The sequence below is a fragment of the Zeus faber genome (assembly GCF_960531495.2).
Source record: "Zeus faber genome assembly, chromosome: 7".
Lineage (NCBI taxonomy): Eukaryota > Metazoa > Chordata > Actinopteri > Zeiformes > Zeidae > Zeus > Zeus faber.
The window spans coordinates 18,310,814-18,338,334 of record NC_137203.1 but is presented as its reverse complement, the minus strand read 5'-3'; the positions used below and the strand labels follow the sequence as shown (position 1 = coordinate 18,338,334).

General features: G+C 44.4%; 3 protein-coding genes across 4 annotated transcripts; 1 reads left to right on the top strand and 2 right to left on the bottom strand.

Annotated features, from left to right (window-relative positions):
• Nucleotides 1–1,047: 1,047 nt before the first annotated feature.
• Nucleotides 1,048–9,545, top strand: poc5 (POC5 centriolar protein homolog (Chlamydomonas)). The gene is made up of 13 exons (XM_080004243.1): nt 1,048–1,056; nt 1,568–1,645; nt 1,906–2,017; nt 2,672–2,776; nt 2,914–3,092; nt 3,286–3,462; nt 3,878–3,982; nt 4,262–4,441; nt 5,449–5,611; nt 6,672–6,820; nt 7,170–7,256; nt 8,905–9,075; nt 9,187–9,545. Exons 2-13 carry the CDS (start codon nt 1,568–1,570, stop codon nt 9,304–9,306), a joined length of 1,626 nt encoding a protein of 541 aa, XP_079860369.1. The 5' UTR covers nt 1,048–1,056; the 3' UTR covers nt 9,307–9,545.
• A 638-nt stretch (nt 9,546–10,183) lies between these two features.
• Nucleotides 10,184–17,077, bottom strand: ankdd1b (ankyrin repeat and death domain containing 1B; the record flags this gene model as incomplete). Its single annotated transcript, XM_080004242.1, has 15 exons — nt 10,184–10,682; nt 10,786–10,917; nt 11,923–12,124; nt 12,510–12,605; nt 13,310–13,408; nt 13,548–13,646; nt 13,735–13,833; nt 13,940–14,038; nt 14,454–14,552; nt 14,669–14,773; nt 15,103–15,207; nt 15,508–15,606; nt 15,716–15,814; nt 16,115–16,215; nt 16,915–17,077. 15 exons carry the CDS (start codon nt 17,075–17,077, stop codon nt 10,627–10,629), a joined length of 1,653 nt encoding a protein of 550 aa, XP_079860368.1. The 3' UTR covers nt 10,184–10,626.
• A 706-nt stretch (nt 17,078–17,783) lies between these two features.
• Nucleotides 17,784–26,726, bottom strand: polk (polymerase (DNA directed) kappa). Of its 2 annotated transcripts, none has more exons than XM_080003204.1 (15): nt 26,594–26,726; nt 26,123–26,281; nt 25,775–25,894; nt 25,463–25,615; nt 25,150–25,281; nt 24,728–24,878; nt 24,079–24,300; nt 23,382–23,506; nt 23,094–23,260; nt 22,838–22,870; nt 22,632–22,728; nt 21,575–21,746; nt 20,229–21,404; nt 19,638–19,686; nt 17,784–19,461 (listed from the first exon to the last, which is right to left on the bottom strand). In XM_080003204.1, exons 2-15 carry the CDS (start codon nt 26,249–26,251, stop codon nt 19,380–19,382), a joined length of 2,808 nt encoding a protein of 935 aa, XP_079859330.1. In that variant the 5' UTR covers nt 26,252–26,281; nt 26,594–26,726; the 3' UTR covers nt 17,784–19,379. The 2 variants fall into 2 exon arrangements, with proteins under 2 accessions (XP_079859330.1, XP_079859331.1); XM_080003205.1 differs by having other exon boundaries at nt 26,123–26,275; nt 26,594–26,695.
• Nucleotides 26,727–27,521: the final 795 nt, after the last annotated feature.

Genomic DNA, 27,521 nt, shown 5'->3' with positions numbered 1-27,521 from the left:
GGAATGTATTGGTATTGAAATATTTTAATGTTTATTTCCTTAGAATGCAAGAAGTTGATTTTGCGAGCATATGTCTTAGAATCGATGCATTAAGCATCATGTTCTGTGTAAAATTCAGCAGTTTGTAGAAAGTGTGTGGCTATTTGAATAAAATGTGCCATGAACTTGGCCAGTTGGTGAAATTGCTCATTTATTTGTGGTTATTATCCCCCTCTTACCTAACCCTAACCCTGAGAGAGGCCATGATGGTTGCTCAAAACAGAGCAAGGGCCCCCTCTCCAAAGGACAGGTTGTTGGCAGTACAGAGAAAGTCTTCTTGCGCCTGACATTCCACAGGCCGTGCAAAGAACGGAGTAAATACAATAAGGTGAAATATAAGTGAGGTTGCAAGATTCCCCGCTGGAGAATGATCGCGGTACTTATGAGAAGCATGCCCCAGTGTTATTAGTCCTTTTAACCCACAGCGCCAGTAAATTATCCGACACACACAAACTGGGGATTGACACAAAACCGCAGAAGGTGCTGCGTTCGACTGAGGTCTGAACGCGGGCCGAAATGATTGAATAAAAAAAAAAAAAATCCCACTTGGAAAGAGCGCAGAAGAGCGGCCATTTAAATCGGAATTTGAGGTCAGATCGAAACCACTCCTTAGTTCTAGCCCCTGCGCAGGCGCTCGTAGATTTCACAGGTTTTCCAACCCACATCTGCCGCCGGCGTCCGCGTTTTCTCGAACAGCGGCGTCGGAACATCTGGCGCAGAGGCGGCGACTCAGAATGACCGACTTCGGAACCACAGTGGAACGCGGGACAACCGCCTCGGCGCCGCTGCGAGCGGTGCCCGCTGTGGTGTGTTTTTCCACATCCGCTTACTGTAGCCACGGACACACGCGGGCCAATCGGAGCGGCGTTGGCAGCGGCCGCGGAAGGCGCAGCCAATCAGGTCGACTCTTGTTCCGGAGTCAGCCCGTTTGAAACGCTAAACAGGCATTTCGCGAACTACTGCGGAGCCTCGGCAGGAAGGACGCGCGTTGAGAAACTGTAATATTGAATAAACGAGGTAATGTTGACGCTTCGCTCGACTTTGCTTCGCACTCAAGTGCAGTCTTCTACGTAACGATTCAACCCAATCGTTGAAAAGTATGGCCTATAAGTGAGCTAACGTTAGCCCCACATAAGACTTAACACTGCATCAAAGTTGCAGTGATTTTATTGTGTTTTTGTTTTATTGTGGGGGTTTGTTTGTTTTTGTTTTTTCCAACGTCTTCGACTTAAAACGAAGCTCAAAATATATTCACACTCTGCTCAAAATACATTCGAGTGGACAAATACACTTTTCTATTTATTTTCAAAATGTTTTAGTTGATGTTTAGGTTTATTGTGTATTGACTTTTTCTTTATTTCCAAGCTTATGGGATATTGCCATTTCTTTCCATTTTTATTTGTATTACTTTAGTATCATTCCCCGTTATTGTTTTGATATGGGCTGCCATCTGCCTTTATATCTAAACTATAATCCTTGTGATTATTAAACTTAATGCATCGTGCACATTGTCTCATCCTTTATTCAGATGTCTTCAGACGAGGGGGAACAAACTAGTTCGGTTCCACCAAAGGACTCTGGCAGTTCTGTGTCCTCTGAACTACAGGTGAGCCTCAGTAGCCCAGTGGTTGTCAACATGTGGGGGTCTGGGCGAGCCCCCAGAGGTCCTACAAGAGGTTCCAGGGGGTCCCAGCCAATTATTCGTAGTTAATGGAAGCTTGGACTAAATCATATTTAACAAAAAAATATCAAATTGACGATCCTTGATATGAAAAAAAAAAAAAAAAAACCCATACCATGGACATATAACCTACAACTTTTGACACACGCTTCTGATCTTTTTTGTTGTTGTATGTCAACCAACAGGATGAGTATGAGGAACTCCTCCGTTATGCCGTGGTCACTCCAAAGTTTGAGGGACAAACTGCTGCTAGTCCACAGCTTCTGAAGGATGACGCAAGATCACACCGCCCAGCAGGTTATTTGGCTCACTCAGGCATGGTCATTTCACTGAAGCTTTCCAGCTGAGAACACAGTTCAACGCATGCTGGATGCTGCCTCCAACTAAGAGTCAACTGTCATAAGGGATAAGGAAAAATAACACCCTGTTTGCCTGGTCCACATTTTGGGGTGTAAACCATCCAGCCAAGAAACATATGATTTCACCCTATCAGATTTAACACCCTACCCACATCCTTGATGATAAGCAGATCAAGGATGACTGTTCCACAGTCCATCAGCCTTGTCCCCAGCTGTCACTCTCTCGGTGGTGGTTCGGTACCTAAACTGTCATGGAGTCGTGCACAGGGATGAGGCAGGCAGGCAGGCTGATTGGTAATTATCTCCTGGCACGCTGCCCACACTGCTCTTTAGAGTGCAGGTTTTCTCTTCCCCCTGCAGGATTTAATTAAGATATTGACATAAATGTATTCCCGGATGAGGCGCTGTGGTCTTACTCAGCATTTTCACCATCGCCTCATCTGCCGCTGCTCTTTCTCTCTGTTTTATCTTTCACTTTTGTTTTTATTTGCTTCGGCTTGTTCTTTGTTTATATATTTCTCTCTGTCTCTGCCACCTTTCCATGTGTTTTCCCCTCTCATTTTCGCTCATCTTTGTCTGCACTCTTCCTCAGGTTCCAACCTTGATGCAGAGGACGTGAGGCATTCCATCAGTGTGAGGGCGTCACAGGCCTCCCCCCTAATAGTTGAGCCCCATTCATTTTCTAGAGCCTCTTCGAGTAAGAAGGGATTATTTTTATTAATATTATTTTCACTTCAATTTACCAGCCTAATTTCATGAGAACGCCTCATGGCGTGTTGGAGTGATTATCTATTTATAAAAAATACTTTTTTTCTTTTTCTCTTTTTCTCCTAGTCGAGCAGATGGCCTCTGTGATCTTGCCTTCTCCCTCAGAGAGGTTGCAGCCGGCATCGGATCGGTCCAGACACACCAGCCCAGATCCCCGGGTATCCGTAGAAACTGAGGTATTTATCTCAGAAGAGGACATAAGCAAGATGGAGATCCTCCTTGAAACGTGGAGCAACAACCTTAAGGTTGGTTTGGCGGTTCTGCCCCTCTATAATCAGTGTCGCTTTTTATTATTAATAATGAGTGCCTTGTAGCCGATCATAATGTCGATGATAAGAAAGCCCAGTCTCAATGAAGTGTCCATGATCTATCTATCTGACTTTTGCAGTGACATCAGCCACCTTGTGTTATCTTCATCCTCCGCTTTCCCTTTTCCAGTCCAATGTGCTGACAGAGCTACGGAAGTGGAGGGTGGCCCTGATCGAGCATCACAAGCTGGAGTTGAAGAAGGAGAGGGATAGGTGTGCTTCGCAGTCAGCTGTCCTTCATACGGAGCTCAGCCGCCTGAGGGAGCTGCTGCACACCTACCAAACCTCCAGCCATAGGAAAGACGAGGTTTGTTCATTTTCATTCACTTTCTCTCTCGTGTGGCTGGGTCAGTATGTGTAGTGGGTAATAAAATACGCCGTCCCTGATTCTTACTGGATGACAGTGGGACCATCAAGGACAATGGGGGAAAAACAGGCTTGGTGCAGGATCCGTGCAGGTATGAACTACACTGCAGGGGCTGGTCGTAAGCTGAATACTATTTTCTCAGCAAGCTGATAGAAGAGCCATCCTGAACAGATGCATTCATTTTAGTGGCAATGTGGGGAAAGGCATCCATAATCCCTCACCACTAGGACCAGAATTCTGTAAATGAGCCCAGAGGAGGTTTAAAAAAAAAAAAAACATACAGTGTTCATGTCTTTGACCTGCATTGCAAAGAGATGACCTCTGGTATACTGTGCTGTCTCTTGTCTTCCTACAGGTGATAAAAAATCTGAGCAGGGCGCTGGATAGGCAAAAAGAGAAGACAGAATCGATGAGGGCCTTCACCCACTGGAGGCTTCAGCACATGGAGGTCAAAGAGGAGGTACCCAGATTAGACGCAATAATAGGGATTACAAGGCTCCGAAATGTTCAAGTTCAGTCAGCCACGTAGCAGTTCCAGCCACCATTCAGCCACTAAAATATAAGTAGATTGGCGAAACTATTCTATCAAACAAAAATAGTTTCTTGACTCCAATTAGTATTACTAGAGTACTACTAACAGTAATTAAATAGATTTAAAGTTTTCGGTTTTTACACCACTTTACAGCCCACACATCACTCTATCCTCTTGACCGTCACTGGTCCTTGTTTCCTCCGCCAGGCTTGCGCTATTCAGAGGGCGCGGCAGCACTACCACCTGCAGCTGAAGAAGAAGGTGTGGGCTGGCTGGCAGTCGCTGACCCAGAGACACTGGAAGGAGCAGGTGGAGCGAGCGTGTCGTGTCAGGGCGGAGGAGGTCTGCGTTCGCCTGTCTACAGATTACGAGGCCAAACTGGCAGAGGTAAGGACGGAGGGCAATTACATTAGTTGGCCACCACTTTACACATCAGTTGACCATCATTTAGGGTTGTTGTTTTTTTATTATTATTATTATTTTTTTTTTAATAAAACCAATTTAGTCAATTTTCGCGTATCAGCGCCGAAGTTCATCAAATAAAAAAAAACCTCCTATTTGAAAAATACTAGGTGTGTTATAAATACTTAGTCGGACATTACAAAACTGACAGTGAAAGTGTCTGCTTTGTGCGCACAGCAGAGTCGCAGCACAGTCTGCGGAGTCACATTTACAAGATAAGATAAAGATACTTTATTAATCCCCAAAGGGAAATTCCAGAACATTTAGCTTGGCTATACAATAGAAGACCATAAATCAGGTCTAGGTCGAGACCTGTCTCCCTCCCTGCGTAATTTGCACCTGTGCTTAACGGTGTTGCTGGTGTTGTCATGAGTTTATTAACCGGCGGAGAAAAACACTCTCAGTGGCATCCCTACTATACACATTAAGTTACAACACAACTATAGATATATTGTATTACTGTTCTGTAATAAAGGGTACAAAATACTACAACATTCCTGGTTACATTTTGCATCCATCAGTTAAAGGTCAACAATGTTATAATGACAATTGATAAAATGTTGGAAGACAAAGAATATTTGTGAATAAATTCTACCTGAGTTTATATTTTCTCACTTGCCTACTAAACAGACATATGTGAAGAGGGTGTAATTAAAGTGGAGTTAATCTGCCATGTGGTTTTCAACAATGGTTGTTTCAGACACATTAAGTACATCCTGTCAACATGGGTTTGGGATTAAATGTCAGCGGTGGTTTGTTGACCTCTGAGGGTGTGCATCGCTTCACGATGCGTGAGCATCGCGGTAGCCCGGCCGGGTGTTGGTTTTAATGCGTCCACACTTAGATTCATATTCCTCAGCACAGATATCCAAAGATATATTAAATTTTGTTCTGGACCTTTCCTCCAACGAGCGCCTCTCGCCCCCCCGCAGCTGTGTGAAGCCCTGGAGAAGGCCCAGGCGGAGATCCTGAAGATGCGTCTGGAGCGGGAGCGCTCCGAGGAGTCCATGAAGAAGGCCTTCATGAGGGGCGTGTGCGCCCTCAACATGGAGGCCCTCAGCATGTTCCACCCCGCGGAGCCTCCCGAGCAGCACGGTGAGTCGCGCGACGACGACGACGACGCGGGCTGCGAGAACCCAAGCGCCGCGTGTTTCCCGGGAGAGGGACACCGTGGTGGTCGCCCTCTGCCCGTAGTGAAGTAACTGCAGCTGGAAATCACCTTGAAGGCGTCATTAGCCTCGTGCCCGTGCTCTATCGATCCAGCGCTGCTATCAGGATAGAAACTAAGACGCCATCCGTCCAAAAGAGCGCAGCCTTGTGCTATCGACGATAGCATGGACTTATGGGAAAGAAATGGCTGTGCTATTCCTGTGTCCGTTCACCGCCTCATCCAGTGAAGTGATGAGTCGATGAGTTTGCTGACTGAGTGGTCCTCCGCGGAGGTAACCTTCACACAACGCAGACTGATTGGCAAGTGCCTCTTCAGGGACAGGATAGTTTGGTCCGGTATCCGTAAGCTCATCGAAGCCATTTTGTTTGTTTTGAGATCTTTGGGTTTTTTTTTATTTTGCTTCTTTTCCCGCAAAAATCTTGTACCTCCTTTTCAAGTATAAACGTCCATTTGAAAATTTTTTCCTCAGACACAAACTGTAACCTCGCCATTATCAACAACCACCGGCAAATTTATGCAATGTCACTGCGGGAGGTTGAAGCCGATTAGAGGGGGGATGATTTGATTTTAGAATTGCTTTCATACCTTTCCAGGAAGAAAGACCACGAGGGCAAACACACACACACGAACGTCTAACCTGCTTATCAGCGTCCCACTGCTCTCTTTATTCTCACGGCTAATGAATGTTGACATTAGTCTGCAGCTTTTTTGTTGTCTTTATTCACACACTCATAAGCTGTCATTCTGCCCTTAGCACATGATTTCCCTTTTCATTATTTTTCATAAGATGGCATTTTTCATGTGATAGTAGCTGTTTACAGTACATCAACTAATTTGGAGTTGACTCATTTGGGGAATTGTCACATGCAAAGCCTCATCCCCTCGCCTCTGTCCATTAGCGATTTGATCCGGCCGTTACGAACCTGCGCTGGAAATGTATTGTCATTGATTTTTTTTTTTTCCTCCCTCTTCTTCCATTTGCAGATGCTGCGGCTCCTCCCCCGGACGAGCCCGGCTCCGGCTCATTGGCTCAGATCCAGGCACGTCCCGTCTCCTCCAGGCACTTTAGCCCTGTCCACTTTGACCCCCCCGCCCATCCATCCCATCCCATCCACAGCGAGCCAGCGGAGATGGTAAGACACACACACACACACACACACACACACACACACCATTTCTAATCCAAACTATAAGTGTACCCTTTCTTCACGCCATAATTGTGGATTAGACTGAATCGATTTCTGTCATTGGATAAAATTAGATGTATAAAAACAGTCTTGTGTTTTTGGCTTGTATTTTATTTTATTCTTTGTGTTACCAAAATGTATACCAACATTTTCTTACTGAAGAGTAAAAACCAATAGTCTCTGTTTTTTAACTTCTCCAAAAAGATGCTGATGCAAAACCTGAAGGATGCCACGGCAGTGTTGGTCTTTATCGTCTTACCTCTCCATTAATTTCCCTCCTTGTGGTCTTTGTCAGGTGGGCAGCAGGACAGAGGCGCTGTCCTCCACTACAGTGGTCCACAGCTCCCTGCCAGTAGGGGGCGTCACAAGCACCCAGAGACAGGTTAGTGTGGCTCATCAATGCCCGGTGGCTCAGGATTTGAATTTCCTTTAAACAATACATCAAAAGCCCAGAGGTTGCTCATCACAAGAGGACACTGAGAGGCTGGTGCAAATTGTGATGCAGTCTAGCACATTAAGAATACATCAGCAGGCCTGCATGCATTTTGTACACCAACCACACAATTCTTGGTCAGAACGCGCAAAATATATTATTGTTATTTAATTACGGAAAACAATCAATCAATACAAAACAGTGACCAGTGTCAGAAAGTCTGCTCTGGTTGTTCATAGTGTACAAGCTCCACTCGTGATGAAAGGTTCGACTCTTTTTTGAGACTCTGTTCTTGACGAGTCACTCAGTAAAATGAGTCGTTGGATTTGATTCAGTGGTTTCATGCACGGTGAGCGAAGGAGCACTTCCACTGAATGAGTGAGAAGAGATGGCCATTTATTATTAATGTATCTATATATATTTTTGCAATGATTGCAATTTATTTTGGGATGGCAAGTACCATATAACTCAGGGACAGTTTCATGTTCTATTATTGGTCCATAGTGAATAATGAACGATGAATGAATGAATAAACACAGTGTCAAAATCTCCAATCTCACTATTGTGATAACTTAAAATTGCAGCAGTAGTCCCTATGTGCAGTTGTCCAATCACATGAGCATGATCAGATCACGTGATGTAGGTCATTGACGTACAGCAGATGTACCAACTGAGACCACATGATGAGAAACTGTGATTTCTCCAATCACGGATATAAATTCTAAATGATCGGACGACAACGTAGAAGATATTTGATAGTCAATGTTTTATTATGAACATACAATTGAATGAAAACCGAAATGAGCAGGTCAGACTTAAAAGAAAAATCAGAAATCTGCCAGGAAAATGGCAATCGGTGCATCACTTCATCTCGAACATGTTCAGTAACTTTACAAGCCAATGCATTTCAAGCGGTAAATCCTTATATGAATTTGTACATAAAGTTAGCCGTAGTAGCTCACATACAATGTGATTATCCTCGTTACGAGACGCGGCGATGTGGATAACTGATGGAGTCATTCAGCTGCTGTAACTCAAAACGCCATGTTGCAACGCCCTGTTCCCACGGTTGGCAGGTCTGCAACAGCATGCATTTAATTTGAACCCATATGAACACATTCACACACACACCTTGCGACCCTCAGATTTGAGGCATGTTCCACAAAGCCATACGTGTTCTACAGCACCTCAGTACATATGACATTCTAAAACATGTAGGAGTCCTTCAGACACCAAACTTATTTTTATTCCCACTAACAGCACAAAATGTGGATCGTGTTTTAGTTGTTATCGAAATGGAACACTCTGATACTTTGTCTTTTCCATTCCCAATATCTATTATTTTTGTGAATTATGAATTGTGAATTATTTGGTTTTTTTTTAATTTTTGTTTCAATCAGGTGGCTTTATTGTAAACCTATGTGGCGTTTTTGTACAGGCGTGTCTGGGATTGACGCATAGTTTTATTTATCACCTTTGTCACATGTCTGTGAAAGCACATTGTGCCTTAAAAGAAAGAAGCTTAAAGATGCTCAACGTTACGCTCAACGCATCAGCAGGCGAGGCATTAACGCAGGTTGTTAAAATGTTGTTGCAGGCCAGTGGGCGTGTCGTCACATCCAGTCAACAAAAACCCTCCAAGACGGTCACCGCTCGCATCAGCGCTCGTCCAGACCTCAGCAAGGCGGTGAGAGGCAGCCTGCAGGTGATGGGGGTGACTCCGCCCATGAGCTCAGTGGTGGTGGAGCGCCACCACCCGGTGACGCAGGTATTACAGCGGGTTTGGTTTCCAAATTTGGATACACAGACATGAGTTTGTTTACTTGTATTTATTTTAATCTGTCTGTCTTCTGTTTTTTTTGTTGTTTGTATTTTTTAGCTCACCCTCAGTCAGGCCACGGCTGCAAAGTTTCCCCGCTCTGCCCAGCCCAAAGGCCAGAGCTCCTCCAGAGCGCCCTCCAGCTCCCACCACGTGCGCTCCATTAAAGTAGTGGACTGACCACACAGGCGCCTCTCCTCAAGCGAAGGCCACACACCAACTATTGTCAGTTTTCCTATTTAATGGACTACGCAATATTTATTATACAGTCAATCTTAAAATGGATGCTACCAAGAGCCCTGAAGAACTCTTTGTAGAGGTTTTTTTTTTTTTTGTAGTTTATTTTAAATTCCCAGTAAAGCAAAAATAAATGTGTTCTGAGTTTGTCACACCGCAGAAAAATGTGTTATTAACCACCCAGCCAAATTTGAACGATTAAAAAAAAAAAAAAAAATCGGCAAGAATATAAAATTACTTTTTGAAATCAGAAAAGGTAGTGCCCTCTGTTCTAAGACACTGTGGGCGTGTCCGCTGAAGACGCTGAAACCACGCCCAATCGCGTCAAACGTTTACATCGGAGTAACTTCCATGTTATGTTCTGCTGAACCCAGTCCTGTGTGTTGTGTATAGGGCAGCCTACTAGCGTGCAGCTAATGCTAATGTAACCAAACCCTTGAGTGGTCAAACCAACGGGGGCGGTTATTTTTTGTTTGCTTAGGCGCCGATTTATTTTTCTGCCGCTGGGTGCCGGGGTGGATGGATGTACAGCGGGCGCAAATTGCGCCCCGATCGCTCCCTCTCCATGCGCAATACGTGGGTGTTCGGGCCCGGAAAGCACCCACGGGATCGGCGCCGAGACTTGCCATGAATTCACCGTCTACCTGGAGATTCCTTTTACTCCAGGTGTTCATTCCCAAAACTGCGTTTTATCCCAAAGTCTGGGCTGTTAGCTTAGTTTATTAGGGGAGGGGCCATACCAAGTATGACCACTCTATGTCATCGAATCATGATTTACGCCCGCCCAAGAAATGCGGACCACAAAAATGGTAAGAAACAGTTTAACTCCACAATTCAGTTCTACTGTACATCGTTCAGTCTTTTCATGTGTTTTCAGCAATAACTTTCTAACATGTATAATGTGTTAGAAACAAATCACTGAATTCACTTCACAGGGACTTTAAACTATCATACTATAATTTATATCTCAGGTTTGCACTGTTCATTTACGATGGGAATATGTTTTGTGTTTTACATTTGACCTACTATCTAAATGACTGAACCCATTGAATTTGTCTGTAAATTATGGTTAGAGACCTGGTCATGTTTGGAATTTCACCGTCTAACACCAAAGTTTACAATAATACCAGAAATCAAAGCCATGTGTTATTGTTGTGACAAAATAGATGGGGTTTTTTTAACAATAAACCATTTGATACTGATAACACAGTTTTAAGCAAAATGCTTACATGCAGGTGTGTCCATTTACAATAATGTGAATACTCATGAAATGTTGCAACTCCTGCTGCTTCCGCTCTCTGCCTCCATACGGATCTTATCTGGGGGGGAAACAATCAATCGGTGCAATTAAAGTAAATACTGTTCTAATCAGCCTGTACGTCACTGGCACAGCTGCACATTCAGAGATCTCTGTGCGTCTACCTGCAGCCTTTCTGTTCCCGGTCACCACCAGGCCATGGTACAGCTCCTTGGCCGGGCTCTTCTGCGACAGTTCCATCTCGTGCACCCAGATCAGCAGCATCCTGGTGCCGTGCTCCCGATAGCTGTGCTTTCCTACGCAACAGATAAAACACGTGTTGTGTAACCAGCTAGCAGAGAATTATTTTTTTTAATTCTTGGCATAATAAAATAAGACAAGAAAAGAAACCCATCTGACAACCCCTATGCAAATGAATGGGGCGTGGTTATCCCACAGATACAGAGCCGGTGGAGAGAGGGGGAGCCAGCGCTGCCATTGGCGCTCTCCTATGCAACAGTGGTATAGGAGTGGTTGCTCGGCGCTGGTCCTCAGCTCCCGATACCTCCTTGGTTGGAGCCAGTCACGGTGGAGGGCCACCACCCCGTTCCATTTGACCAGCCACACCCTGTACACCATGTTTGACACCTGTTCCAGCACAGTGCAAAGGCCAGCCCACTGGCTCAACAGCTTAGCGGAGAGGCCCTACTTCCCCTTAGGACAGTAGACCCACACTGAGTCCTGGGTGCCAAGTCTGTTCCCCACCAGCAGGAGGCGTAGGCCAGCTTCTGGCAGCGCCAGTGTTGCCCATCCCTTGGCTGGCCCTGAACCTGTGCGATAACCACGCCCCATTCATTTCCATATAAGATTGTGGCGTTATGAAAAAAAAGTCCTCTGAAATGAATAAAAATTGTCTTTTTTTTTTTTATTGAACTTAACAAAAAAAAATAAAAATGAAAAAATATCTAAATTGAAAGACGTTTCTATTTTTTTTTTTTGGGGGGGGGGGGGGTTACACTGGATTGTATACTAAAAATAAATGAAGAAAAATAATTTAACTCATTCGAAATTAAAAAAAAAATGTAACACTGGGTTCCCATCAAAGTATTCGACCGAATGTGACCCAGTGACAGTGTTGATCCTCCCATGTTTTTTCAGTGGCACTCCCTGATACTAACAGTTATCTCTATGTAACTCAATATGTCAAACTTTGCTTGACGTTACATCTGGCCTCGTTAATCTTGTGAGGAAAAGAGAACAAACAACAGCCTCCAAACCTAAACCTTCCGGTCACTACATGCACGGTTCGCTCGGAGCGGCACCTGTCCACTGCTCCTCAATGGCTGCCACTTGCTCCTGAGTGAACTCCCACAGCGAGGCCAGCCGCTTCCAGTCTCCCGGTTTCAGGAGCTGGTGCGCCAGGTGCCAGGCCATCGAGCGGAACTGTTTGGTCTCAAAGCGGTGGTCCAGCTTAAACGTCAGCGGCGAGCGGCTGTGAAGGTTATCATCAAGCTCCGCGTTGGCCTGAAAGGGCAATCACATCACATCAGCACCTCAAGAAAGGCCACCAGCCTCAGAGAGCAGAGGAGCCACACACACACGCACACACACACACACACACACACACACACACACACACACACACACAATTAATAACGTTAATGCTGAAATTTAACATTGTCAGTGTTGGGAAGGACAGGCAAACATGAGCTTAATCAAATCGACAGGAAAATTGGCATTTCTTTCCTCCCTCCTCCCATTGGGTTTTAATAAGAGTAGAGGGGGATTCACTGAATGTGATTGTGACGCAAGGACATGAATCATCTGAGCTGAATTTAATTACCGATTTCCAGGGCCCCTGATAGGAATTAACAGGCCCGGTGCAGAGCGACATCTGCGTGAAGCTCACCTTCCTCCATATGTAGTATCTCTCTGCTTTGATGATCATGTCAACAATCACCACCTCGTCTGCTCGGGCCGCCACACCCAGAGCTGTTTTCCCTTGCTGGGAGGAAAAGAACAGCGCAACATCGTTGTAATGCTTCAGGAAACGCCACATTCTGTACTGTCAATACACATCTCATGTATCAAAACGTATAGGATCGTATGTATAAACGTATAGGTGTGGTGGTTTAGTGCTCATTTAGTACATTTGCTAAAGCAATGGCTTGTGCTACGGAGATTAAGAGATATTAGCTGATAGGTCACAGCATTTACTGCTTATCAAGGGGGTCGGGCCGGTATTGCAATTGGGATACTCCACAGCTGTAATTTTGATTTATTGCAGAGAATGATGAATGTGCAGAGAGAGATGCAGAGACGCTGTTTCTAATACAATATGTGGACATGGTCACGGCGGCGTGATCTAATTAAACCTTATCAAATGAAGGTGTCACAGCAGCACACATTTTAGATCGGCAATAATATAAGAAAAAAATAAAATAGACAGGGATAAATAGACATAAAAGATAGGACAACAATTGTTAAGATGTGTAAATATAAAATATAGATGTAAATATAAATCCATACACAACAAACACCAATTTGATTTTTTTTCAAATTATTATTATTATTAATGTTGATTTTATTTTATTTTCTCAGAGGTTCTCTTAGAGAATTATTATTATTCCAGGGTGTAAATTTTAGTCGTTATTAATTGCTCAGTTAGTCTCAGTTATAGTTAGTCAAATATCCTGCATGTCCACTGACCCTGTCCTGAAGTGTGAGGTCCAGTCTGGCTTTGAGAAGCATTTCCACCACATCTGCTCTCGCCAGCTCGGCTGCGAGGTGCATCGCAGTCTGCGCCCTCTAGCGACAACACACATCAGGGTAACGCAGTGCAGCACAACGGAATGCAAGGCGCGGCTGTCTCTTTACCGTCTGGGATTTTTTTGAAAAGGGTCCGGTGTGGACACTGTGGACAGACGGGGTTAGAAATGCCATGTACCTGATCGGTGACGTTTATGTTGCACCCGGCCTCCAGCAGCATGTGGATAATGGGGATGTGACAGTTCTTCACTGCCAAGTGGATAGGAGCCTCCAAGTGCTGACACGTGAAACTCCCTGTTACTTAGAATGCACTGAAACATGAACCGGAAATGAACTGGATGAACTGCGCAGATGTGTGTGATCACCTGATTTTGGTAGTCGGTCTCGGTCTGGTAGTCCAACAGGAGTCTCAACATGGACGTGTCTCCTCTCTCTGAGACGGGATGCAGAGGACCGCCCTTGATCTGAGAGAAAGGAAAAGCCAAGACAAGTCTGAAGAATTCTTTTCAGGAAGCATGTGCGCTTGTGATACATATGATGACATTTTGATTGGGTAGTGGCCTACTCTACCGTGGTGATGATGTTGGGGTCGCACTCAGCTTCCAGAAGAGCCTGCACACACTCCTCGTATCCGCTGTGCGCCGCCTGGTACAAAGCCGTCTCGCCATCCTGTAACAGTAAAGAAACTGACGTTCCAGTAGGAGAATCAACTCAACCTTTTTATTCTATACGGAGCCTTCACATCTCTGACTTGATTTTATTTTTAAATTCATTCTGTTCCACTAATGTGCACTAAGAAAAATCCCTTTTTCGGGGACTCAGCTTCGAGCCGCCAGGATTAAAACAGCCCTAACGTAATAGATAGAAAGAACACATTGTACATCATTCATTTGCAGCTGAGCGCAACAGATATATGTATAAACTGTCAGTTCTCATAATAAGTTAAATAATATAAGTACACGCACACGCACACACACATACACACACAGCGACTGTTCAGCCGTGGATTAGCCAATCAGCACACAGTGTCACAGAGCACATGGGCCGCGCGGCGATAGAGACACTGTTTACTCTCATACTCCACCGTATTGACTTCGTCCCGGGTGTCAAAGCTCTGCAGCAGCAGCTCCACCGCGTCCAAGTGGCCGCACTTGGCAGCCAAATGCAGCGGCGTGTCCCCGCTCTGACAGAAGGCAGGGAGGGAGAGCACAACTGGCATCAAAGACCGACTGAGTCTGCACGGGGCTCTCTTGACGAAGCGACACGCGTCACGACAGTGCGATCGAATCGGCACGGCACCTTGTTGGGCTTCATGGTGGCCATGTTGTAAGGCGGCATCATGAGCAACTCCAGCATTTCCACACAGCCGTGTTCCGCCGCGAGCGCAAACGCCCCGTTTCCGGACTGGGAAGCCGGAAAGAAAGGCAGAGTAAATAGAAATACCTTGCAGTGGCACCACTGGCTGTTATCTACTGCAGCTTCATTGAGGGGAAGCAAGGGCAAGCAGACCAATAAAGCCTGAACTGCCTTGTAAACCACCTCTGTGTATACAATCGTTCAGCAGAACCGGTTTTTTTTTGCAGAAAATTGACACAACGCACGTGACCAAAAATGTACAACAACAAAAAGGGAAAGAACATTAAACCCCAAGACTTATATCCATGCTGAACCACAGCTTAAAGCGATACTACGCTTTTCTCGGAAATGTCACGGGAGCTCGGCACGGGACACACCTCGTTGTCCTTGCTGAGCTCCTTCATCTGCAGGTCGTCCACGATGTACTGGATGATGTCCGTGTGGTTGTTGATCACAGCACAGTGGATGATGTTAAAGCCCTCCTGATGGGAGACGCTCAAAATTTTAAAATAAAAAAAAAAGTATAGTGCATATAGTGCACGTATCTCCCGTTGTAATAAACATGAATTTTGAGCGGCATGAAAAAGCGGCCATTATTTAGGCAAATCTGATGGAACTCCACATGGGCGATGGGTTTAAAGTACAGATCGATTAACTCAGTAAAATATATATATATATATATATATATTTTTTTTTTTAAACATCCAACAGTTAAAACATTTTTCAACTGCAAGACCATAGCAGCGGCCTGTTCAACAAACATGGTTGTTTTAGTTCTCTACCTCGTTCTCAATCTTCTGCTCGGCTCCGGCCTGCACCAACATCTTCAGGATGTCCAAGCAGCCGAACCAGGCGGCCAAGTGAATGGGTGCCACGCCGTGCTGCCACACCAAAAAGAAACGAATGGATGAAAAGAGGGTGGTGCAGTTAAAAGGTTGCGGAAATGCGATGCAGCCGCGATGCCGTAGTGTATGTCTGAGAAGGACGCACGATGTCCTTCTGATCCACTTTAACCCTGCGCTGCAGCAGAAGTTGCACGGCCTCCATGTTGTTCCCTGCCACTGCGTAGTGCAGGGCAGTCCTGTTGTGCTGGGAGGAAAGAAGAAACACCGTGGGGGGGAGGGTTATTTCGTTTTCTGTGACTTCACCAATTCTCGAAATTAGTCGTTTCTGAACAGCGAAAGTGATTGTTTTTTTTGTCCCTTGTCAATAATGCACCTATCACTGTGTCACTATTGTGTATCTCTATTGGTTGGTTTTTCAAGGAATCTAAATGGATCAACTGAATTGCATTGTTCATTGCTTTATCGATACAGACAGCGCAAATAAGTGGGCTGCATTGAATTTCCGTCGGCACGGCATTGTTTCATTCCGTGTTTGAATACCCACCACGTTCTTTGCGTTGGCGTTCACCGCCTTCCCCAGAGACTTCATGGCCTCCACGTCGTTCCTCATCGCTGCTTCCATGTACTGCTTTTCCGTCTCCAGCACTGCACATAGCAAAACGTCCAACTGTATTAACATTTATTAATCAATTTGGTTTGCGTCACACAGTAGATAAAGGAAACGTCAAATCTTTTTGACATTGTGTGTTGTGGATTTTTTTTTAAATTATATTCTTACACATAACTTATAATTGCACCTAATCTCACCTTGTTCAGAAGTATCCATATCCATTATTAGGGTTCTTCCTCTGTATCTTTAAACCGCTGCTGCAGCGAACTCAGTTTTCGAGCGGCGAATGCAGGAAGGCAACTGAATGCCCCTACACCGCTTACTTCTTATTTAAAACGTCATGGATTGTGTGGTTAAGGTGAAATATTCCACGGAGGCAAATTCCCTGAGTCTGTGTTTCGACGGCGTTTAAACATCCCGCAGCCACGATGCGACAGGTATGGGATGTGTACTACCTGGTCTATGATTGTCACGCTCGAATGACAAAGGTCTTCATTCATGTGTGGATTTAGTCAATATTCAATGAACCCAAAAAAAAAAAGTACACATTGTTCCCAAAGTCTCTGAAGTCTCTTAAACAGATTCAGTTCTCAATTGCTTCAAGCTATTTAAAATTAAGATCCAAAAGTTACCTTTTACAACTTGCATGTATTCAAACACACGCTGATGACCGCTTGCTTTATAGTGACAGGATTTTCAGGCTTTTAAGCGTATTCTCTGGCATGTGTACTCACACATATGGTCGGTGTCAAAGCTGATGTCTGGAGCTTCTTTGTCTGTCTGCTTGTTGAGTATCAAGTCCGTGAAGCCCTTCATCGTCTCTGACCTCATCCACACCGCGGGGTTCAGAGTCTCCTTTCGTATTCGGCCCCTCAAGGCCAAAACTCTCCGCTCCATTAAGGAAAACTCTGCGGGGGGGGGCTCTCCCAGATGGTCAGAGACGACTGCGGCTCACGGGGCGTTTCCAATCTGCAGTTCAGTGCCGCCGGAGAGTCTGAGCCTCAACGGAATGCTGTCTTCTCAGAGAACATCTGAATGACCGTCCCCAAAACAGAAAGCTAAATTCTTGGGTATCATGAAAAAGTCAGTAGGATCCCGTAGACCAAGACCAAACGGTTCTTGAACCCTCTCATGTACCTGCAGAAGGCAAACAAGCACACCTTGAAATGAAAGAGACTACTCCCACGATGCTGGAGGGCTGGCACTTATTTGCACAGGCAGCTCACACCCGTCACAAACGTGTTGCTGGCAACACAGCCTCCAGGCAGTCGTACTGCATTTAGATATTCAGTTCTAACATCATGACAAGATGTGGGACTGTAACTCCTCTGAACTCACACACATTACACTGTTTCTAGCCTCACAGCTACTCACTCACAGTTCTATATTTTCACATTCCAGCCGCCATGTAGTAGTAGTACCCTGTAGTACTCCTCCACTGGGATATACCATCCCCCTGCTACTACTCTTCATCTAGGGATTGAAGCTTTGCCTCACTATCTCCTCAACTTAATAGTGGGGAGTGTACCACAGCTGTCCATCAACAAATTAATAAATTGACAATTCAAATAAATATTACAGGCATTTATTTATTTTAAGCAGACATTTAAACACTATCGCAAATCATGAAATAAATACAGTATAATAACATGTAAAGATGTATACTCTCTCTGAGTAAATAAGCTGAATAAACTAATACATTTTCATCAATTATATGTTTCATTAAACAAAAGCGTAATTTGCAATGCGGCAGAATAGCAGATTCCCCGCCGGTATTGAGAGAGTTAAGATGTGAGCACAATGATGTCACCATTCCGCTCATCTCAGATATATTTTGTTTGGCTTATTGTTAAATTCATCAGCATCCTGAGTAAAGACCTCAAAGTGATGGAAGGAACGATAAGAGTTCAATTTAATAACAGCGCTTCTTCAAAAGTGCAGTGCAGATTCAGGTACTAAAAGCTGGAGTTTTAGATCATGGGCTTTAGGTCCCAAAGTTAATGTACCATTATGATGGTACTTCCAACTTCCAGGGACTGCTTTTGGGCAAACCAGGAAACACTTCATTCCAGCTGATAGAGAAGGACCTTTGGCCTCTTTCTACTCCTCTCACCATCCCACAACCTGGACTCTGGCCAACAATCAGGCTGAATGAACATTAGGTCAGGGGACAATGCAGTTCCTGAGACGGGCTCCTTTTTCATCCGAGCCTGTTACGTTGTGGAATGTTGGTGGAGGTGATGACTTCTCTCAGTAAGCATCTTCTGTTGCATATTCACGTTCTTCCTCCCAGTTTCCATCTTGCGCAGAAAGGGTGATCCTCATCGTGCACAGTGTGAAGACCAACCTGTTTACTGACCTCACATGGAAGAACTTCAGGCACTTTGGTCGCTCTTTCGGGAAATGGGTCCTTTTATTTTATTTTTTTATTTGTATGTTATTGTACCTGGGTGATACGATTCTAGCCCTCCTTTAAGGTGGGTTGTCCATCACACACTTCATGACTTCCTTCCCTTTTTATTAATCTCCCTTTGCATGTTCCAGCTCAAATGGTGCAAAGGTCTGTCCTCGCCTTTCCTTACTTTCTTTCCCATTACTCCTGTACCTGCTTTCCCACTCGAGTACTCTGATAAACTATTCTCTAGTTTAACATTTTTGAAAAGGCATAACGTCAGCACCTAAATGCGAAGCTACAGATACAACTTTTCTTTTTACCAAGTCAGTAATGTAGCTCCCCATTATAAAGCTTCAGCAAAATAACAATTATATTTAGTAATCATGATCGTAAAAAAAATATCTATTAAGGTGGTTCAAAATGTAACACTTAAATTATATTCTTTATCAGCTCGTATGTACCCTTGTATGATATTGCATGGTTAACCTGTTTGCAAAAAAAAAAAAAAAAAGAATGCCAACAGTTATATTTAGTACTAAACTATTCAACTGCCTGTTGTGCAAAACTTTAAACTATGGGGGTAAGACCCTCTTCTCTGATGTTATTTCTCAATCTTGGGCAAAAGAGTGCTGAACGACTTCTTCTGTCGGTGGATTTCCAGACTTTGGGCACTGTCTGCAGCGACTGACCAGGTAAGAGAAATTGTGACCAGTGGAATCAAACACAAACCACCCGGCCTCTGTTCAGAAAATGGCGGAAGTTCCCTCAGAAGATGACGAGGACGAGCTTTTTGAGCGCACGGTGTCACCTGAAGAATTTGTCGAGAGTACTTTGTGGAGCTGGGCCTTTGGTTTTCTTAGAAGGAGGAGAACAGGAAGCACTCTGTCTAAAAAAAACAAAAGACAACGTTTTGATAGTGACTGTTTGTTTTACTTTGTTTTGCGCACACGCGGCTCATGCATGTTCACCTGCATGGAACAAGGAAGTTGTTCACAAACACCAACTTGAAATTTCCCAAATTTGAAAAAAAAAAAAAAGGCTGTAACTCAGATCTGATCTCACCTTTTGCTTTTGCCTTTCTTGGCCGGTCTTGGAAAGTGTTGGTCCCTCTCTGTGAACACATATGGACACTTAAGGAGAGTGAAGAGCTACTCCTGTTTACACTCGGACCAAAAGAAAAAAATCATAATCGTCTAGAAGGGACGATTCCAAGCTTCTTTGGCAACATAAAGAAACGCGATTTCCGAGGCGGGCTTGTTATGATGAACCTGCGGCGGACAAACAGTCCATTGTGGAATAGTGAATAGGTGAGGAAGTGATTTAGCCATTTCCAAGAGCAGGGCAAAGGAACCCCCCACGGGGTGAAATTAGATGTCTCTTCTCTGTGGGAATCGATACGTGCACATTCCACACAATGCTGCTGAATAACAAGGTCACAGGCAGTCACTCCCACTTCCATGCACCTGCATTTTTCTTTCCCCAGTCCAAAAACCAAACGTAGAAAACACACTGAATGATGTGTCCGCCGTGCAGTAAATGGTAAAAATACATTCCCTTGTATAAATCTACTCTGTGTTTGAAGTTAGAATAAAACAAGCACATTTTGATATCAATCTATGATGAGTACAGTACCTCCTGGTTTATTACACTCACCTTTGACCTTACTCCTTGGAGCTTTACTCGAAAGCTGGTTAACGGAGGATGACGCCCGTCCCCCGAGCTTGTCCAGCACCTCCTGGTTCAGACAGAGGTCCACGTGGTGATTGAAGAGGGTGAGGTCGTCCGTTTCCTGGGCCACCTGACACACGGGGCAGATGAGGGCGGAACCGTGTGACTCGGGCGGGGCCTGGCCTGCTCCGGGCCCACCGTCGTCCACCGGGGAATCCACTTTTAAGGAGTCCGACTGATCACTTTCGCCCCTGTGATGGTCCGACAGGCACGTTCTGCTTCGTTTAAATCGTCCTCGGTCCGAGTTGTCCTCTGGTTGACGATGACTTGTGGCTGGGAACACCAACCTTTTCGAATGGTTCGACATTTTAAAATCGTCAAGGTCTTCATCCGGCGTTGCCTTCTCCATCTCGTTCTCCTTAAACCTCTCCTTGCTTCCGCCCTCTGTCGATACACCTTCTCTGTGACCGTTCTCTAGTTCCTGATCCGACTCTGAATCTGTGTTTTGGGGTGGCTTTGTAGGGACACCGCTCAGACACTGGTCAATGTGTCTGTTGAACACATTGAGGTCTGTGGTCTCCACGTCTCTAAAGCACACAGGGCAGGTGAGACACTTCGATTTTTTGGTCGCCCAGCCCGATGTGGACGCACGGGCCTCAGCCGGGGAGAGGCTGACATTCGCAAGGTTGGACACAACTGAAGCAGGACTGTTTCCCTCTGACTCGTCCATCTTTGTTGGAGAGTCCACGCACTTCTCATCGTCGGTTACCGGGTGGGTAAACTCCGTGGAATCATGGCCGCGTCCTTCAACTCGTATGTTTGGGGTTTCAACCTGGAGATGCAGTCTCCTTGCACGGACTCTCTGGAAGAAAGATTTTGGCTGTTCGTCACCGACGTTGCCCACTTCTCTTTCTGCCTGCGCCGCCTTCCATGGAATCCCTTCTTTCCTCTGGCCCTCCTGGGGCAGCTGCTGGGCTGAAAGAATGCCAGCAGGGGGTTGGATTTGAACGGTGTGATTAGAGACCAGGTCTCTCTCTGGCTTTTGAGAGAAGTCTTGGGAAGGAGGCCCGAGGTCGGTCTTGCTTTGCTGGAAGAAGCCCACTATACTCTTCTGCAGGGACTTCTTGTCAGCAGCGCTAACAAAGGCAGAGATACGAACACCTGCAAAAACAAATTTGAAGATGGAGACAACACAAGATGAATGATACCAATAGTATGACTATTCTAGTAGCTGTGTGTGACTGATCATTCAAGTAAATTTGAAATCTCGAGTGGTAATTACACTTGCTGTAGTAATCTGCACAGGTATATGAATTAATATGTTTTAATACCCATGAGCCTCAGTCTCAGTGGCTGGGGATCGACATGTTCTATCTCGGTTTTCAGCAGGTCCTTGGCGACAGAAAAGACCTCCTCTGCAGTGGCAACAGCGGAGGGCAGCGTCCACGCCCTAGTTTTCACCTCAAAGTTCACATTCTTCAGCTTCAAAGTGACAGTTTTAGCCTTGTGTGGATATTTAGAAAAACATATACAGTAGTTTAAGTACAAATTCAACGTCAGCTTTGTCAAGAAAGAAATGCCAAAGAGATGTCAGAAAGATACAACCAATACATAATACAATAGTGGTCAAGCGTGATTACGCTGATAGATTTGGAGGATCTAATATAGAACATAAATGTTAATTTGCATAAACTATCTTTTCAATGGTTCATTTATCAGATCACACTTTGTATCTAATGTGTCACAATGAAAGAATGCGTTTAACTTGTAATGTGATCATCTCCCAGAGAGACATTTCCAAGGCTGTTACTAGTCCCCTGCAGTCTCCTTAATGGCCCCCCATTTCCTCCAGCTATCAAGACCGCATCAGGGCCCAGACGGAGTTGGGCGACGGCCATGCCATACAACCCTCCTCAATCGATCGTGAGAGGAATGATGGCCACGGAGTAATTGTATGAGATTCTGTATGGAGCAATTCCTGACCAGGAATAGCCTTTGTGAATTCTCCAAACCAAAAATAGCCCCCTCATTCAATCCATCTCTGTGGTATTGCCTTTTTCTGTTCAAATACCCTCATTGCTTTTTTTTTCCCCCCTCTGAGGACAGCTGGAATGAGAAAACCTCCCACGACACTTCAGGCTACAACGCAGTGAAGCAATAGATGCCCCCTGCAGTAGCAAAACACTGAAACAATCAACGCAACACAAACCCATGTAGGTTGATGTGATGAACGCACATACAGGATCTTCAAAGATACCTTTGTTCAAATGTGACTTGTTTTGCTGCTCAAACGCTTATAGAATCACCAAAACCATTTTTCACACTGAAATGACAAATTAGTGTGTAAAACCGCTGAAATGTGTCATAAATAATGATGTTGCGTTGTACCCGCAGCCGCTCCTTCTTCATGTCTTCAGCGAGGTCCTCACACAGCTCCCTGCATAACGACAGCTGCTCCTCGGCTGTGCTCATTTCCCTAAATGTTCTGTTCATGAGCAGGAAGGATTTAAAACAACAAAAGATGTTCACAGTAGGAGACTTCAGTCGGTCGGACATTATTTTTCCTTTACACACGATAATTTATAAAATCCTACCTCTCTGTACTCATGCTCTTTCTTTCTCCATTTCTGCAAATTTAAACATATAAAACACTTTAAGTTGCGCATTGATTGTGAAATTTGTCAAAAAATTAAATATTGTTTAAATTTCCATTAGTGTTGCTCTTTAGACATTATTACATTGTGTTTTCCCAAATGTATCATAAAACCCTTGATTACATGTGAACGCACCAGACAAATCAACATTGTGTAAGAGACGATGATGTGGAGTTTAATTCGACGAATGTTGCACCTTTCTATGTGTGTGGAGCCTAAACCCATGGAAATCCTCATGAAGTGATGCCAGGCGGTGTCAGAAAACAATAATGAGAGCAGCGCCATCTGTTGGCCGAGGTGAGCGCAGCTACTGACGCCCAGAGCGCCCAGCATCTTCTCACTCACCTTCCCGATGCCAAAAACCTGAGAAAGAGAAAAATACTGTAGCTTCACGATACAGATACTTATTGTCTCACACTGTTCGGTTTTATATTGGATTTTTATATTGTTCATTATAACTCATCTATTGCAATGTTTACTGTACTTTGCGAACTGGTAGGCTGTGGATGAAGTCCATAACTGCGTGTTTGTCGGAGGGGAGTCTGTATTGGCCATTGGGCTTGTTTTTGTCACTGCACACCTTGGCCAGCATCATGTTTGGAGCAATGCCTAGAACAGGGAAAATCATATTTTGGAGCAAGCAGCTGGTAAAACACTGAATCAAGTTTATATGACTAACATTCTGATTACTAGTACAAATCAGGTTCAGGCATTAATTTGATCAAAGTGTTTACATGCCTTGCATTGGTGCGATTACAGTAGCCCAGCCGTCGGGTTTCTCTATGTGTAACTCAAACTTCTGGGCAGAAGAGTCAATAAATGGGATCCCTCTTTACTATTCTAGTTTCAATGCACAATTTAGGGTTAAGCAGCACAAGCGCCTGCAGTTGACTTATTTTGCTGAAGAAGAGCCCTGCACTGGCTTGACCATCACACCCCGACCAAACATATTGTTTGTGTTAGATATGTGTGTGAAGGAGGACTGACAGGGGAGAGTGGTCTTACGAAAATTCTCTGATGAAGTAACATTTGGTGGACATTTGCACATTTAAAAGCCAGAAAGAAAAAAAAAATACATTTGGCTCAACAATAGCTAAACAGAATAGATGTGATTTAACCTCATAAGGTAGCCTTTAGACTGGAAAGTAAACTACCCGGGCACAGAGACACTTGGTCCTCACCTGCGCTGGCGGTCAGCGTGGTCTTCTGCTCGATGCGGAAGCGCATCTCTCTCACAGCTTCCTCCACAGAAGTCCCAAACACCTCAAAACTCACACCTGGCTCAGCCGTTTCTCCAGAGGCCGGCAGACAGGGGGAGATGCTTGGGCTGTCATCAAACAGCACAGGGGAGAGGTCTTCCACCCCTGCCACTGTCTCCTCGGGAACTATGTTTTGAACTTCAGCTTCACATATCGCAAGTGTCAGGTTGGGAAGATAAAGACGGATGAGAGTCAAAACAAAGAAAAAAGTGGATAATAATATATATTACATTTTATATTATAAAGATAATACTGTATATTTGTTTATATTATAGTAAAACTATGTGATATCCTTGAAAGCTCAAAAAGAAAACATAATTCAGAGGCAGGATGACTGTGAATAGTGAAAGTGTCAATCACCACCTTAAACCTGGTTTACCCCTCACACCTGCTTTTAAATCTCATGCATGAAAAAAATTGTATGCACAAAACAAATACTGAAATGCAAGAATAAAACATCATGCAGTTAGGTATATGATTTGTAGAACTTGATCAACTTAAAGCATGGTTGAAGTAACCATGGGACAAATGTTCCACAAATTCCCCTGCACTGTGACCAAGTATATTGTACCTGTCCCAGCGGTGGTGCTATGGAAGCGATGTGTGCGTAAGGACTCTGGCCAGTTCTTCCTCTGTTCCAGGTGGTCTGTGAAATCCAGATAGGCCTCATCCAGGCTCAAAGGCTGGAAATTGGGGTCATAGTCTGAAAAGATCTCTCTGATCTGACAACAATGAGATAGGGATTTATGGTCAGCGTCATGGAGTGAAACGTGTCCACGAAAGATCTATAACCTCCAGCCTAGTCCAGTAAAGTGGTTATTTTCAATTAGCACATCGAAAAAACAATAGCCAGGATGTGGAGTCAATCTGCTTATAATACATATCCTCGCAGGAACAAAAATAAAGTCACCTTTGACTGAACCCTATGGAGGTTCTCTGTCCACTTTCACCCAGAAGGCAGAATAAGCTATAGAAATCAATTTGGTGAGTTACCTCATCGCTTACAGCTCTGTACTTATGAAAGTTGGTTGGAACAATGACCAGATTGGAGCAGAGTTTCTTTGCGATAAATCCTGGCATAGCAGCTCGGACCCCGAACTTCCTTGCATGGTAATTTGATGTAGACTGAAAAGAGTTAAGCCAAAACAGATGTGTTTACTATACATAAAGACCATTTTTCCAAACGACTGCCATATAGAATGTACAAATTGACAGATACTTTATCCACCAACAATCCATTCACTGAACATATAATGTGATGTTAAACTCAAACAGCACGAATACACAAAATAATAGTTTAACTCACTAGCATGCTCATGGATCCCACAGCCATCGGTTTGTCCTTGAGCTCAGGACAATCCCTCATTTCCACAGCGGCGTAGAAGGCATCCATATCGACATGTACAATGATGCGGCTTAGATCACGACTCCTTTCCAGCTCAGAGGCAATACTCTCCACCTGCTCAGGGATTTTATAATACAGTCCTTATAATTTAACAAATATAATGCAATTCAATAAATTACTCACAAGTGGTTAAGTAGCTTCTTTTTTTCAGGTGAAAAACATAGCATTCTCTGAGTTTGGGTGACGTCTGCACTGGGCTTTAAATCACTTCACCTGATTTTGGGCTTTCTTCAGCTGTTGTTCGGTGATCTGTGCCTTCTGTAGCATCATCTTCTCAATGCGCTGGTTGACCTGCTGCTCTTTCTTGAGCTCATTCTTATAGAACATGGAACCCTACAGGGCCGGGGCATGAAGGGGAGGGTTGATGGGTTAGTTAACAAGTAAAGGTATGGATGGTATTATATTAGGTATTCACTAGAGAACGTAAATATTTTCTCTCTGTGTTTGAGAGAATGGGCCGATGTGATCACGGAATGTCTGGATGGGTTTAATAGTTGTTCGGGGGAGAATCGCAACATTGCCATCGTGCCGAGCGAATAGATTTCTGTTCATTCACTCAACCTTTGAGGAGTCCATGATGATCTTGTTGATCTTGTCCCGGTCGAGACCCCCCATCCCGGCTTTGTTGTCGTTGAGAGCCATTCTGGAGAGGAAGCCCCCTTCACTAGTGGATGGAGCCGTAGACTCCATGGTGTGGGCGGACTATGAACCGACCTGCAACTGGCCCACACCAGAGGTGAACAATTCAGTCACAACACGAAATGTTTCATGACTAGAATACAATATGGCGCCCAATAACATCCCAGGTAGACACACGTTACACTTAAAAACATTACATCCAAATACACCTCGTACTTTAAGACACTATAAAGACATTCCAGCTCACCACTGCTCGTTTAGCAGCAATGTATTTGCGATTTGGCTTCAGGAGAATAAGCAGAGACCCGGCTTTCCAAGCGTCAACGCGTGAGGACAGAGAATAACGTTTTCAAGATTTCAAAGAACGATACATTTTTTTAAAGTCGTCTGTACCTGCGTCCGGAGTATCGAAGAGAAAAGTCGTCTGTATTTCCTGGGACTCTTGAGTGACTTACGTTCAACATTTGACATTTTAATGGTTTGAACGCGACTCCCACTTTCAATATTCGATCTTTTTTGTTTACTTTGTGAGCGACGCTACTTCTTTGGTAGAAATGAGTCCGACTCGCCCCGTCACCGCCCCTGCTGGCGGGGGGCGGTTACTGCGCCATGGAGTCACGGCCGACGGAGGTAAAAGTGGGTTTTAAATAGAATGAAATGGATATTTGGTGAAAGCGGGTTTGAAAAAGAGTTACGTCTCGTTCCATGATAAATCATAAAAATGATTAAAGCAGAGAGACGTTATATTTGTGCATGTTTGAAAGAACAAAGACAGGTTACTACTACAACTGAGTCGCGTGGATTTACTTATAGGGGCGCACCTGGTCACAAAAGGCATTTTTCCAACTATTTTTTTTATTATTAGAAGCAGAAGAACACATAGCAATACACAAACCTAATCAGCAGGGGCAACGATATTACAGAAATATTCTATTTCCTTCACGCGACAGAACAATTCCAAAATGAATATGAATAACAGGTTATCGGAAAACATAAGCAATACATACACAATACACATGACACACAGCATATTAAATCACATCGCTTCACTTGGCATAAGTTGCAATAAAAAAAAAACCCCACAAAATACATACTTCCAAAATAAAGCAAAAATCTGTGTATAATTCCGAAAGTCTACGCAACGCAACCAACTGGTTCGTCTGAAATGTTGTTTTTATTTGACGCCGTTTCGACACGTGACGAGAGAGAACCCGTGCTGCCTTCCCAGGGAGCCCGGCACCTCGGTGATTCCGAATCCGGTTAAATGTCTTCCGCGGCCTCGCAAGACGTGCGTTTCTTTGGCGGGCTCCGAGGGCGCAAG